Here is a 15,998-nt window from a genome sequence, read left to right on the forward strand (position 1 = left end):
CTTTACTCCTCCTTTGTACCATATCATAAAATCAATTTCAATTGGATTTTAAACTAAAATGATCAAACTTTAAGAAGTGTAGAGAAGAATATTACAAAATTCTCAGGGAAGGGAAAGGTTTTATTTTTATTTTTAATAGAAAACCAAAAACACTAACCATAAGGTGAAGACATATATATATATATATATATATTTTTTTTTTTTTTTCAGCACAAATCTATTTAATGGAGGTGGGCAGCAGATGTTCCACTATGATTAATTAGTCCAGGGGCCTGTTAACATTAGGTACAGAAGAAGCCACCATCATTCTTTCGGGAGTTGCCTCCATTGGTGGCTGCAGTGTGAGGGGACACTATGGATCCCTGGATGCTGTGGATAGACTCCTTCTTAGGGTTGATCCAGTATCTGATGTTAGACCGGGAAGTGATGGAAGGTGGTGGAGGAGGGGGTAAAAGTTCTCCAGGGAATTGGGTCTTGGTGATTCCATGGGTATCCTGGGTAGTCTCCTGGTGTAAGAGTATCTCACTTTTGTTCTTGAATGTCCCTGTGTGGTGGTTGTACAAGGCTGCTAAGTGGAAATCCAGGTCATCCTTTGGTATCTCAGGATCAAAAAAATAAACATCCTGCCTCATGGAGGTGATTGTGGGAGTTGAGCTGAGCCGACTCCAGGGTTCCTGTTGCTGAGCAAGATGAGCTGGGTTCTTATCTGGCAGTTTCTTGGAGGCCCGGAGTTTTCCCAGGTAGGTCTCATCGTTATCCAACGTAGGGTGCTGGAAAGGGTCTCGGGTGAAAGGTATGGTAAAATGCAGAGTGAGAAGCTGGTGTCAAGACTTATATTTTTGACTGCATTAAAATTAAATTATTTTTCTCTAAAGGTATCAGGAGAGTTGAAAGGCAAGTCATAGAATGGAGATGGTGTTTGCAATGCAAAGAACCAACAAAGGAGGTATAAGTGCAGAATATAGCACACACAGTAGGAGATACTCAAATGGTCTATGGTAATAGGAAAAGCTGGTCTTCCTTAATCATCAGGAAAATGCAAATCAAAACCATAATGATATTGTCATTACACATCTACCAGATTATGTTAAATTAAAAAAGAATGACAAAAGAGGAACTCTCATAAAATTTGGCATTCTCTACTAAAGGTGGGCTCACCCTCTGTGACTCAGGAAGTTCATTCCTATGTACAGACTCAACCGAAATTCATTCACATGCACCAAGAGACAGATAAAAGAATATTCACAGCAGCCTCATTATTAACGACCAAAACCTAGACTCATCCTAAATGTCCATGCAGTTGATTGGATAATTTAACTAGTGTTCACTAGAACACTGTAACAGCATGAGAGCCCAAAGACAATAGTTCTAGAAAAACATGGATGATATCTCACAAACATAATGCAGAACAAAGAAACCATACACAAAAAGAACACTAACTAGGTGAATCAGTTTACATACCCAATTTTTCTTTATATGTGTTATTTTTTCCAGTAAAAGTTGTTTTTTTTAAAAAGGCTAACATTGGGGCACCGGGGTGGCTCAGTGGGTTAAGCCTCTGCCTTCAGCTCGGGTCATGATCTGAGGGTCCTGGGATTGAGCCCCGCGTCGGGCTCGCTACTCGGCGGGGAGTCTGCTTCCTCCTCTCTCTCTGCCTGACTCTCTGCCTACTTGTGATCTCTCTCTCTCTGTCAACTAAATAAATAAAATCTTAAAAAAAAAAGGCTAACATTGTTATGCAATGACGTTTATAACCACACATGTACCAGAAGCTTTTCAAAGTGCTTAATGTGCATTATCTCAGTCACTCTTGAAAACGATCCCTATTTTATAGATGAATAATCAGATTAAATAACATACCATAATTGTAAGTGATAGATCCAAAACCAAATACAGTTCTGAATTCAGAGCTTGAGGAGTAGTCTGTTGCATATGCATTACCTCATTTAATCTTGTAAATTTGCAAAGAAGAAGCTCTTATTTCTAAATTGTATGAGAAGAATGAGCCCTGAAGAAGTTAAATCATATGCCCTGGGGTCGCAGAACAAGGAGAAACCCATTGCCCTGTCTTCTTTGAGTAAAACAACAGGTACCTTTTTATTTTTTACTCTATACAAATGCACTGAAATAAATTACCACGTTTGCTTATACTAAGTAATTGGGTGAATAAAACATGCTATCCTGAGCCATATGACTTATTTATTCCAAAATGTAAAGTGATTCCCTGTTTCCTAAATAAGAATTGAGAAGTAACATGCATTTGTTTCTGGCTTTCCATTGTAGTATGTGACTAATGATTTTGCTTTTGTGACACTGGACCCCTGGGGCCTAAGCAGGACTAGTCCTGATAATTAGAAAACCAATTTGAAAGAAAAGTGCAAAACAGCTAACCAGACAGAGAAACAGTCAATGTTACCTCTGGGATAATTCCTTTGTGTTCTTAGTGTCTTTATCACAAACTGTAAGTATGATGTCATAAGAAATCATGCCAGAGGATCCAAGGAGAAGAGAAGGAGCTAGTCTGAGAGACATAGAGAAAGAGAGAGAAAAGGGGTAATAAAGAGAAAAAGAAATGAAGGGAACAAATTAAGGCCAAGGAGGGAACAAAATTTTAAAATAGAATTTCCATTTATTGATACACTGGAAAGAAGAAAGTAAGGAAAGGAGGGAGGGAGGGAGAGAAGATGGAGGGGAGAGAAGGAGGGAGAACCAGAGGGAGACAGAGAGGAGGAAGAGAGGGAAAGAAGGAGGGCGGGAGGGTGAAGGGGAGGAGGGAAAGAAAAAGGGGAAGAAGGTAGGGGGAAGATCCCTTACCCCTAGGGAAAAAAGAAACAGAGAAAGGGGTGATGATAGCAACTTCCATCCTGAATTCTGCCACTTTGTAGAATCAGATCACATCCTCAGTGACTCCCAGCACTTAATCACCATTCCCTTCCAACTTTCTCCGCCTGAATTGAAAAATGCCATCCTACATTCAGCATGATGTTACAAAAAAAATGACTTCTTCCAGGAATTTGCCTTGTAATTTGGTGATGTACAATTGCCCACCCAGCAAAATAATGTGATGCCTCTTAGTGACCTAAAGCCTTCAAAGTACCATTCACTTGATTCCCTGCCTTGAAAATAAGTGGTTTGTCACCAAATTTATTATTTCAGAAGGGCCTAACTAACTACCACTATTTGTGTGACTATTGCACATAGTAGTACTGGTAATATTGACAGCAAATACTTGGCATCAACTTTAAAAACACGATGATTTTTGCCCAGCATCTCTTATCATCTTCCTTTTGAGCTCCTTTAACTGCTGACAATCTTTTAATGTGCCATTTCAGCCGAAGGAGAGTCTCAATCTTAACCATCAATTTTATGCAGAATCCTATTCAAAGAAATACCACCACTGGCATTTGTCTTGTTTTCAAACTCCATCCTGTGTGATTTATAAATCTCCATTCCCAATGGGGAAAAATGAAATTCATATCTTATATTTTTATGAGGCAATACAGAAAGTTCAGCTGTTCTCTGAAACTGGTAGAACGGCAGAAATATCTTTGTCATGTAAGAAGACATTCCCAATCTCCTCCAAGGGAACCCCGGCAATGGAGAAAGGAATGTTCTTTAAAATCCTAAATTAAGTTCTAAAATTTATAAATGGTTTGAAATAAGAAGTGGATATTTTGAAAAAGTTATTGCCATGAATATCCTAAACTGAAAAGAATATCACTATGTGATAACCAACATGATGATATTTTACAAGTATTTTTCTACCTCTGCTTGCCCTCAAAATTTTCTGTATTATTTCTTTATAATTTAGGAAAACTTACTTATACTTTGAGGTAAAACTATACAAATGCTGTCAATAGGAGGCTAGCTTAACTAATGACCAGTATATTCTACCGAAATAAAAGGCCAGAAAAAGACACATTTAATTAGTCTGATGGACTGCAAATGATGGAAAGCAAAAGAATTGTGTAAATCTCATGAAGTAGGAAATCACCACCTCCAGAATTAGGAGTAATGGGACAGTAAACATTCTTTGCATCCACCACAAGAAAAGGACTCAAATGGTTTTCCTGTGCCAGCTCCCATTAAAATAGAGATTGGGAAAGGAATCTGGTTGGAGAATAATGTCGTGTGTAGGTTAGGGGCCTATTTATATAGGTATGAGGCTCAAATAGGGTCATCCATCTCTTTTAATATCAGATGGGACCAAACAAGGAAGAAAGCAATGACATTTTTCTGGATGTATCATCTGGCTTTAAGTATTCTATCAGGCAGCCTGGGATAGGCTGAACTAGAAGTAGGACCATCAATGCAAAAGTTCCCTAATGAGAGTACTCCTTACCCACCTCCCCCAATCATACATGTGGCAATGTGTAAAGACATTTTAAACTGTCAGCTATAAGCTTCCTCTGTAATCTAGTGGATGGAGGACAGGGATGTTGCTAAACATCCTAAAGTCCACACGACAGCTCCAACACAAAGAATTATCTGGCCCAAAATGTCAATAGTACCAAGGTTGAGAAAACTTGACTTGGTGATTATCCATGTGTAAAACTGACCGGCAGTTCAAAGTTAGGTACGCAATATATTAAGTTCAATGAGATTGTTTTTAGAGGTCAAAGACAAATAAAAACTAACTGGGCTATAGTTTATTCTTGATTTATTTGTTATTTCTATGTTCAAGTATATCATAAAGAAATCCATGCTTAATTCATTTTGTCATTTGAAAATTAAAAATATTGTTCTAAGACAACATTAAAAGCCTGATCTATAAAAATATTGATATAGGTTGTGCCTCATCAAGATTAAAACTTCTGTTCTTCAAAAGATCACCGACTGGAAGAAATATTTGCAAAACAAATATCTTACAAAGAACTTGGGGATAAGAAGTAGGGAGTAAGAAACTGCATACAGGCATCTAAAGCTCAGGAAAAAATAAAAGGCCAGTGATATATATTTGGGGGTAGTTAGTGTATATATGTTATATACAGCCTTGAGATCAATGATATCTCAAAATTGTGGACTGAAAGAGATACTGGAAGCTAGAAATCTAACAGGAAAAAAAGATGTCTCTCAGAAAGAGGTTATACAGCCGAAGCAGAAGCTTAGAGGAAGGAATGATTCAAAGAGACCGATTATTAGTGATTTCAAGATAGTCAGCATACAACAGATGCCCCTTATCTGTGGAGGATATGCTCCAAGAACACCAGTGGATGCTTAAAACCATGGATAGCAACAAACCCTGTATATACTATGTTTTTTTTTCCTATACGTACATGCTTGCGGAAAAGTTTAATTTATAAATATGGCACAATAAGAGATTAACAACAATGAATACTAATAAAATAGAACGTGTATAACACTGTATTATAATAAAAGTTACATAAATGTGGTCTCTATCCAAGAATCTAAATGTACTGTACTCATCCTTCTTGTGATGTGAGATGATAAGAGTATTATTAGGCTATGACTGACCTTCAAACAAAATACAGAAGGAGGGTCATCTGCTTCTTAACCGTAGTTGGCCATGGATAACAGAATCCACAGAAAGCAAAACTGCAGATAATAGGGGATTACTGTATTTCATTCATCTATTGCATCTTCAAGGACAGTATAGTGCCAGGAAATCAGAAGATCCCCAAAAATGACAGATGGCTAATGAGCAAGGCACGTGAAGGCAGCTAAGGGAAACTGTCTTTCATGGAAGGTGGGAGGCTGAAGGGAAAGATTCATAATAGTGAGTTTGCCTCAGAGACATCTGATCCTAAAACTGGGATAACCTTCTCCAGACTGTGAGATAATTTCTCTGAAACAGAAGCATAAAGAATTTTGCAGATGCCCTGGTTAGGAATAAGTAGGTGCCTTAGGTTCTAGACTCAGCTGCTGGGTGGGGTGGGGAGTGGTAACTACAGAGCCACCTGAAATTCTTTCTGGCATCAGAGAAGGTTGGGGAGTTTATTTGAAATGTAAAGACAAAATAGGTTGACAAAAGAGAGTGCCCAGGTCAACTAATGGGTCATGTGCCTTGCAGACATTTTTAAAGTCCTATGTTAGGATCTTTTCTTATTTAAAAAAAAAAATCCTTTTAGCCAACAACTTTAAATACTATGTGTTTTCAGTACTGTGACAGAAATATTGTGTAAAAACTAAATTTTAAGATGTTCTTTCAGTGCTGTGCCAGAGGTGCTGTGGAAGATATTAAAAAGAAAAAAAAAATGACTCTAAGTAACCACCAGAGAATCAGGAGTCAGCGTACATCCACATTTTGGAAGTAGTATTAAAGTTCACAGAAACAATGTTTTAATACTTCTTTAAATTATTTAGAAGCACGATTTTTTAAACACTTCCATGAGATTGCCCTGCTATACCTTAAACCAAATGTGTATGTGCTTATACATGGAAGGCATTAAAAAGTAGATTTTGGTCAAATTCACTGAAAGAGTAGATAGGTAAACATCAGGAGTTACTTTAACTGAGTGCCTGTTACGTGCTCAGCACTGTCATCTATGTTAACTCAGCTATTAAGTGGCAGCCTGTGGAAGTGTACACAGGCTGTAGGATCCACAACCATGCTTTCCCCCTCATCCCTGTTGTCTTAGCCCCAGAGCTCCTTCCCTTTCGCTCTGCATGTGTCAACTCAGATTGACTAATTTATATATTCACGCTCTTCCCTTTAAAGAAATGCTTAAAAAAAATAAAAAATAAGTCACCCTGACACATGACAATTTTGCAGAAGCACTGAAAGTTCTTTCAAGTGTGCTATGAGATAAATTATATACCAAAATAATGTACTGTCAGGTACATTTCTTTCTTGTCACTTGGATGGATTTAATAACGTAGTAGGTCCTTTCTACCACTAACTGATTGTTGGCATGGGATGTGACATTTTGTCTGGGTAAAATTATATCTCCTAGAGGGAATTTTCAATTGATAAAGTTAATTTCAGTCATTTTGAACTTTCAGCAAGTCTGGGAGATTTTTAGAAAAAGAGTAACCCTGTCAACCAATGAGTCAAGTGACTATATATTTTAGTGTGAGTTTTTTGAAAGCACATGAAAAGGCAATTCACAATGTTTCTGATACTAGGAAGAATATGCAGGGTTTATAAGTCTATGAAATGTATCACCAAAAAAAAAAAAAGTAAACATACAGATGTTATTTCTTTCTGTAAACACGATTGAAAATGTTCTGCCATTAGAAAATTCGGTAACTCAAAGATTTAGAAACATACTAAGACAACTTCAATTAAATCACCAAAATTTTGTGTACCCTTTATATAGGTTAGTCATAGACATGGTGGTCTAATGTCCACAGCTGTGGTCACACACACCTCCAGATAAAGATGAAAAAGTTAGCTAAAGAGTCTACTACTTTATTATCCCAATGTCTAAGCTTTGCAAGCACCCAATTCCTCCAATGAAGTTTTTCATTTTTTCAGTTAGACATCCGTCAATCACTGTATACACACAGACAACAGTGTTGTCTAAGATCTAAGCAGACCGACTCAGGCACACTTCAATTAGCTATCACTAATGTGATGAAGTACATAATTGCATTGTCATAGCTAAAGCAAAACAAAATATTCCCCCACCTAAATATGGCTTTCTAGAAGGCATTGCATTCTGTGACTTTGGTCATTCTTCTTTTGTGCTAATAAACCTCATTTCCTATCAGGTTTTTATTAAGAATGATAAAATTTATTAAACTGTATTATATGTTGTAAATATGTACTCTCATTTAACGTCCACAAAAATCTTGTATGTTGGGATTCACTTCCTGATTTTGAAGATGACCTAGAAAGGTATAAAAATGAAGACTAATCACCCACTAAAATCATTCATAAAGATGAAAACTAACTTTACTCAGCTCTGATTCCAAAGACAATGACCTTTTAATTGCTAAGTACTTACAGTGACAGAGAAATCCCACTTTTAAAAGGTATGATACCCTGGAAGTTAAGCCCATGGTATGTTCCTTCCATGGTGCTGGTCCCATGAGGGAGAACTAATATATTTTCTAGATAAAATTTACAGATATCAGGCAAATCTTCTAAATTCTGAAGATTCTACTTTCCTTGTTGCTCTCAGCTTCACTGTATTTTTATAACATTCTCATTCCGGGACAATCCCAATAAATGGTCTTTGAGTCATGGAGTTCAAATTCAGGCTTTCTTAAGTTTTAAAAAAGAATCTCGAAGTTTCTCCTTTCAATTGCCTGTTATTTCTCTGCTTTTACTACAACCTCCAAAGCATTGGCTGTATTGGAAAAAAAAAAAAAAGATAAATGAAGAAAAAGAAAGTGGGAAAATAATGAATAAAAGAACAGGTTTGGCCAAGTTTTCAAGCATTCTGAAATGGACTGGAATTAGTGATTAGTACCAGAAATTCAGGATTTTAGTTACTTTTATGCAAATATTAGATAAACATGAATCTAGAAGCTTGGATCTGTCAGATAAAATCTGCCACAGAAATTTTGCGGTAGAGAACAAGGGCTTCTTTACAGTAGACTGAAGGCCCCAGCTCTCTTCCTAATAATTTTACAATATCTACAACCTCAAAGTGCTACCAAATTTTGGACTGTGGAAAGGGAATAGATACATTTAATTACTCACTCCTTCAAAGATCATAAATTTGAATTACTTTTCCAAGCCTTTTGATAAATCTTCTGAATTTCTCTCCACATGTACAAATAAGAAATAAAACTTAAAATGTCCTCCTTTTGGATAACACCAATAGATGCTTTAAACATAAGCAAAATCTGACATTTTAAATTATATACATCAGGATGAAATTAGATATCATCTTAGGGAATGAAAAGTCATAAGCAAGAACGCAAAATGTCCATAATTAAAACATAAATATACATTTTGAAATGTGCTACTGGAAAGGTTTTGATGATAGCACATTTCAACAGTTTAAAGTACAAATTAAGATGTTCACTTAAACATATAACCCATTTGTCTAACACATGGAGAAATATTCTGTCATACACTTCACCATTTTAACCAGATGTTTTTTAATATGTCAAGGGTTTGGAAGCCTGGATAGTTTTTCACTATTTAACCAGGTGTTTTAGGATAAAATCTCTTCTTGCCTCACTATGATACTTTGGAGTCTGTTCCTTTTTGCTCTTCCACCCACTCCCATGTTGCAACTCCACACTTCTAATTATCTTGGTCTGAATGTGCAACATAGAGAAAAAGGGAATTCTAACAGCAAGAACTCTCAGGTTAAAAGGTTTTTATGGATATAGCTCAAAATATTACTAAGGATACATCTGCTATATCTTAATTCTGAACTACTGTTTAATTAAAACAAAATTAAATGTTCATGAACAACTTAGACAATGGAAGAGAGATCAATTTTAGGCAGGAAACCTATCAGCATGATTTTCCCAAAACTATGCAAACTGTCTCATGTGAAATTGTTACAACAGCCTTGACTGCTACATCAACAGCAACTACCAGTGCCTGCATTTTTAGTCTCCATAAAATCCACTGACATCTTCTAAAAGTCTTAGCACCTTTTACTATTACATAACACAAATGTATCCCTAAGTTTTTCCCAGGTCTAAAAACTGAGTCAGGCTGTTGAGTGTCGCCAAATTAGAATGCATTTTCAGAAAATAGACAGAAAAATAGAAATAAGGAGAGGAAATACTTTGCCTCAGCTAATAGCATAAAGTTATAGGATCATGTTTCCCTGTCAATAAGTAGCAATAACAGATATTAGATCCAGGGTGGTTTTCAAGGGGACATACTGATAATTTCATTTTTCCTGCCAAAGGAAACAAATTAAAACCATCTCACTAAAAAGGAGTTTAACAGAAAAATAAATTCTAATTTATCTGTCAAGAATATTCTGTGGGTAATACAAGTGGAACTATAATGTTCCTATAGTGGTAGACCTGAAATAATGAAACACATGAGTATTTATCGTTAATGATGCAATTAACTGATGACTTGAAGAGTGGTGCTTCCATATTTACTATTTTTACAATATTTTATTTATCCTAGTATTGATATTCCTTATTTGAAATCTTTATCAATTCTATAAGAAATCCAATGAAAATGAGAGAAAACACACCAAGACATTTTTCTAGATGTCTGAAAGCCTATGGGAGGAAAAAAAGATACAAGGCATGTAAATAAGATATAGAGATATTTGTCCATAAATCTTATCGCATTATTAGGCTTGGAGGAGATAAGGGATATATTAAGGACACAAAAACAAAAAGAACTAAACCCAGAGCAGAAAGTGGTAAGCAAATATGAAAGCCAGAATTGTTCTGAAGACAAAAGTCAATAGCAGCATTGCAATGAAGACACTCAGCCTTGGTATAGAGGCAAAAAGGGAGAGATGACTGTGAGATTATTGCATTAACCCAGGGACCCTAAAAGAGGGCTAAAGATTTACTCATTCCCTGCTGCGAGGTTAAACAAATGCAAATCCTCTCTGAGGAAATATATATATCTGTCTATATATGTCTATATACATAAATATATCTATATATACATATCCATATGTCTATATCTATGTCTATATATGTATATATACATATACACACAAATATAAACAGTTTTAGATATCAAAGAACTTAAAATATTGTGTCAACTAGAGATTACAAAATGTTTATGGATTAGATATTCTAAAAAATAATTTAATTTTGAGAATAAGGAAGCTCTAAGATACTATTAAAAGCGATTAAGCAAACCTGAAAAAAATAACTTAATAGAATTTTTAGAAATTAAAAAAATTAAGGAAAAATTAAAAATGAAAATAGATGTCCACACATAGATAAAAGAATAAAGAAAAGGGGTATATACATACAATAGAATACTATGCAAACTTAAAAATAAATGAAACTCTTCCATTTATAACAATGTGGATAAACCTGGAGGATGTTATCTTAAGGAAAATAAGTCAGTCACAGAAGAACAAATACTGCATGACTCCATTTTTATAAGGTAACAGCATTAGTTAAACAAGATGAATATGTTCTAGAGAGCTGCTTACAGTATTGTGCATACAGTCAACAGTATTGTATCGTACAGTTAAAAAATTAAGAGGATAGACCACATGTTAAGTATTCCCCCCCACACACATCCCCAAACAAGAAAACTTTGGGGGATGATGGATATGTTTATTACCTTGATTGTGGTAATGTTCCCATGGGTTTATGCACATGTCCAAATTCAACAAATTACATGCATTAAATATGTGCAGTTTATTGAATATAAAGTAGACTTCAATATAGCCATTTTAAAAAGAAAAATTTTTAATGCTTAAAATAAAAATATTGATAGATTAAATATCAGAATAGGCAAAACCAAAAAGGCAAGTCATGAATTCAGAGACAGCACTGAAGGATTTATTCCAAATTTATAGAAAGAAAAACAAATAGAAAATTTAAAAGAGAGGGTAAGAGTCATGGAGGAAAGAAGGAAAACATCCATTCTATAAACATTCAACAGTATTCATTAAGCATCTATTATGTTTTAGGGGCTTTCTAGTCTCTGAGGGAAAAAAAGGTGGGAGAAAAAGATACAAAGTAGGAAGTATGGAGTAGATCACATAATAATGGCTTTTACATGGAAAACCAATAGAGAAGATAAAGTCAGAATTCCAGAGAGAAGAAGAGATAGAACAGAAGAGAAGCTACATTTGAAGCCATATTAGTTAAATTTTCTAGAGCTAAAAAAATAAATGAACCCAGAGGTAAGGAAGTATAACCTATAATAAGTGGAATATATAAAAATAAATGCATATGTAGAAATTTTGCAGTGAATCTTCAGAAACTCTAAAGAATATCTTTAAACTAGTAATAGAAAAAATATATTTAGCTACAAAAGAAAAACAACCAAATGAACAGATTTCTCAAGAACAAAAATAGAAGCCTTAAGATGTTGATTTATCCACTCAACAAATATTTATTGAGTACTGTGTGCTATGTATTAAACAGAAAACAAACAAAAATTTCTTCTCTCAAAGAACTTATATTTTAATGGTTGGAGACTGGTAATAAGTGAAATAATAAATAAAACATATATGAGTGATATGCAGTATGCTGTGGAAAAAGTTTTGAAAAAATGGAAAAAACAGTGACTGAGGGAAACAAGGAGAAGTGTTTTTAGGAGCTGCAATTTTAAACAGAGTCTGGAAAAGCCTCAATAAGAAGAAAACTTGATCAAAGCTCTAAACTGAGAAAGTGAACTGGAATTTGGAGCAGAAATGTTACATTAAGTTAATTGACATAAGGGGAGTATGGCTGCTGTTTTCCAAAATCAAAGGATGCTATTGTGCCTGGAGTAGAGAAAGAAAAAAAATTAATTAAATATGAGGTCAAAGAAAAAAGGGAGAGGGCATAGTGTTAAGAACTTGAAATATATGATAAGGATTTTGTCTTCTACTCTGAATGATAGATGAGGCAATTGGGGCATTTTAATATATTTTTAAAAGATGTTATCTATTTATTTGACAGAGAGAGAGAGAGAGAGAGTACAAGAGCACAAGTAGGGGGAGCAGGAGAGGGAGAAGCAGGCTCCCCAGCAAACAGGGAGCCCAATGCAGGGCTAGATCCCAGGACCCTGGGATCATGACCTTAGACAAAGGCACACACAATTGACTGAGCCACCCAGGTGCCCTAGTTGGAAGGTTTTAAACAGAAGTGGTATAATGGGCTGAATGGTGGCTCCCCAAAAGATACATATATTGAGCCCCAACCCCCAAGATCTGTGAACATTACCCTATATAGCATACAAATCTAAAAGTGAAACATCTAACAAGAACATATATGATAAGAGAAAATGAATGGAATTATACAGTTTAAGCTTGCTATATAACATGTAAGGTAGTACGATATTAATTCAAAGCAAACTGTGTAAGTTAAATGTGATATCATTATCCCTAGAGCAACTTCTTAAAAAAAATACAAAATGGTATAGCTAAAAACCAAAAGATAAAATTAAATTAAATATTCAAGGTTATATGGTTAACTCTAAAGAAAGGAAGAACAACAACAACAAAAACAACCAATAATTACTATAGTTATTGGTGTGGTTCTACTTTTGCTTTTTAATTTTATTTAAGATTCTGTTTATGAGTGGAATCATAATATATTTGCTGTTCTCTGTCTGACTTAACTAAACAGTATACCATCTAGGTCCATCCATGTTGTCTCAAATGGCATGACCTTATCTTTTTATGGCTATGTAATATCCATTATATATATATAAAATATATATTATATATATATATACACACACATTAACCATATGCAAAAAAATTTTAAAAACACTATATATATTATGCATATATTATATATATTTATATATATATATATATATATATACTATACTCAAAAAAAAATTTAAAAAGAAACACCAGGAATCACTGGGACAAACAGAAAGTAAGTAGGAAGATAGCAGGCTTAAGCATACCTAACTTGTATTAATAATCACATTAAATGTTAATGAACTAAATACCCTACTTAAAATAATTAGACTGAATAGAAACCAAGATTTTCTTTTCTAAATACACAAGAAATTGAAAATAAAACAATGGGAAAAGACAGCCTGTATATAACTGAACTCTTCTTCCCTCTGGGCATGTTATAGCAAGATATCCATGCCCACAAATGTATTAAGTAGGCAACTAGTCTTACATGTTCAGGATGTGCCCTGAAAAGGTAACTCAAAAGATAAAAGTACCCTCAAAAGATAACTAGGCCTAAAATTTTGAGAAGAGGATGTTAAAGGTTGCCTTTCTACAGCTAGAACAGAGTAAAATTTGGAGCTATATCCTAGGTCTGGTGAGTCAAATATTGGAAATTAGTCTTTAATCACTTGTTTATATTTGCAGTATTAAATTGTGATTCTATTGACCCTCCTTGATGTTCATTCCAAGACACAAAAAACAAAAACCATAATTGCTCTCTGTATTATCTGTCCTTATTTGCAAATTAAATAATAAATATTAAACAAATGTTAACAAATTTCTGCTTCTTGGTTAGCAGTATTCATTTAATTTTAGAGTGGAATGGAATCTAAGATCACCAACCCTGTTATGGGCTGAATAGTGCTCCTCCAAAATTCATATACTTAAAATCATATGTTGAAAACCTTGGAATGTGACTACTATATTTGGATATAGTGTATTTACAGAGATAATTAAGATAAAATGAGGTCATTCGGGTAGGACCTAATCTAATCTGACTGGTGTCCTTATAAAAAGAGAATATTAAGACACAGATATCTACAGAGGAAAGACCATGTGAGGACATAGTGAAAAGCCCCAGAGAGAGACGGCAGAAGAACTAAACCCTGATGACACCCTGATTCTGGACTTCTACCCTCCAGAAGTGTGAGAAAATAATTTTTTTTGGTGACGTCAACCAGTCACCAAAGTCACTATAGTACTTTGTGAGGGCAGTCCAAGCAGACTAATACAAATCTCATCATCTTGTTGAGATTTGGTACTGAAATTGATGATGTTGAAACTGATTCCCAGAGAGTTCTTTGACTTGGTCAAGGCTCCTGGAAACCAATCCCAATTTTAAATAACAAATGCTTGACACAAAAACTCAAAGATGGATGATCTGGTGAATAGTAGGAGAAAAAAACTGATTGTTTGTGAAACCCCAAAGACATTCCTAGTGATTCACAAAGTACCATTTGAAAATCAGTGTATTGGGAAGTCTGACATCTTATACAGGCATTAATAGAGAAACTTGCTAACCTTTGCTTTTGACCTTAGATAATAAGTCAACTATGCTTATAAAAATGAACACATACAGAGAAGAAATATTTTCTGCAGTTGATGAAACAAGATATATTTAGGTAGGGGCACCTGGATGGCTCAGTGGGTTAAGCTTCTGCGTTTGGCCCAGGTCATGATCTTAAGGTCCTAGGATCAAGCCCCACATCAGGCTCTCTGCTCAGCGGAGAGCCTGCTTCCCCCTCTTTCTCTGCCTGCCTCTCTGCCTTCTTGTGATCTCTCTCTCTCTGTCAAATAAATAAAATCTTAAAAAAGAAAAAAAAAGATATATTTAGGTATAACACTTGAAGATGTAAAAGTAACAAATAAGAAAACTGAAATATTTTATAACTGTACCAGGAAGAAGAGGGAAAAGAGATGACAGGATAGTTAATTAAGTTACAGCGTTAGCATAGTAGGAAACTTAGTGAACCCAGAAATAGCTAAATAAACACTTTTTAGCAAAGGGCAAGTAACTGCCAAAAGAAACTAGAAGAAGCCAGAAGTCATTGCCTTTGAAGCTCTGGAGTTGAAGTTGGGAGGCATGAAGCAGGACATACTCCCATAGCACTGAGGTATATGTATGTGTATGCAGCTGTGCGTGTCTGAGTGTGTGTGTCTTTCTGTTTAAAACAAAGAGGAAAAGAAACTTGTGAGAAAAAGTTTTTATGGAACTTATCTTCTTTCCATATTCACCAGAGGGAATAGTGAAGTCTGTTAGTATACACTAAAAAAATATAACCCAAAAAAGAAAACAAGACCAAATATGACCCCCTCAAAAAAATCACCAATCTGTTCCATGCTGACTTCTATTAAGATACAGAGGCCATCAAGCCTGTTCCCACTCTTCCCTAAAGTTTTTCTAAGGCAGAGAATCATACTCTTCGGTCCATGGGGACAAAGTCGATTCAAATCTCCTCCCTATCACTCATGCAATTCCCTCTTCCTCCTTCCTCTCTCCCCAATTTTTAAAAACAAATTTTTTAATATACTAGAATGGAATCTGTCTTTCCTCTGAAGAAGACAATAAATTTCTACATAATTTCATTCTATGGCTAGAAATTCAATTGTAGACACCTCCATCATTTATTTTACTTCCATGGGCTGTTGAAGAATTGAAACAAAGTATATATTTTTGTTTCCCTCCTAAATGTGAAGGTAAAAAAGAAGTGACAATTTTACTCTCCAAAAAGCAAGTCATAAAGGATGTATTAAATATAATAAGATTACTGGAAAAGCTATCTC

General features: G+C 35.0%; 1 protein-coding gene across 1 annotated transcript; it reads right to left on the reverse strand.

The window, feature by feature from the left end:
* Positions 1-209: 209 nt before the first annotated feature.
* LOC116879459 (protein C1orf194-like) lies at positions 210-1,938 on the reverse strand. The gene is made up of 2 exons (XM_032877704.1): positions 1,861-1,938; positions 210-818 (listed from the first exon to the last, which is right to left on the reverse strand). Exons 1-2 carry the CDS (start codon positions 1,936-1,938, stop codon positions 282-284), a joined length of 615 nt encoding a protein of 204 aa, XP_032733595.1. The 3' UTR covers positions 210-281.
* Between the last annotated feature and the right edge of the window lie 14,060 nt (positions 1,939-15,998).

Source organism: Lontra canadensis, unplaced genomic scaffold, assembly GCF_010015895.1.
Source record: "Lontra canadensis isolate GAN:19392208 unplaced genomic scaffold, GSC_riverotter_1.0 scaffold61, whole genome shotgun sequence".
Classification (NCBI taxonomy): Eukaryota; Metazoa; Chordata; class Mammalia; order Carnivora; family Mustelidae; genus Lontra; species Lontra canadensis.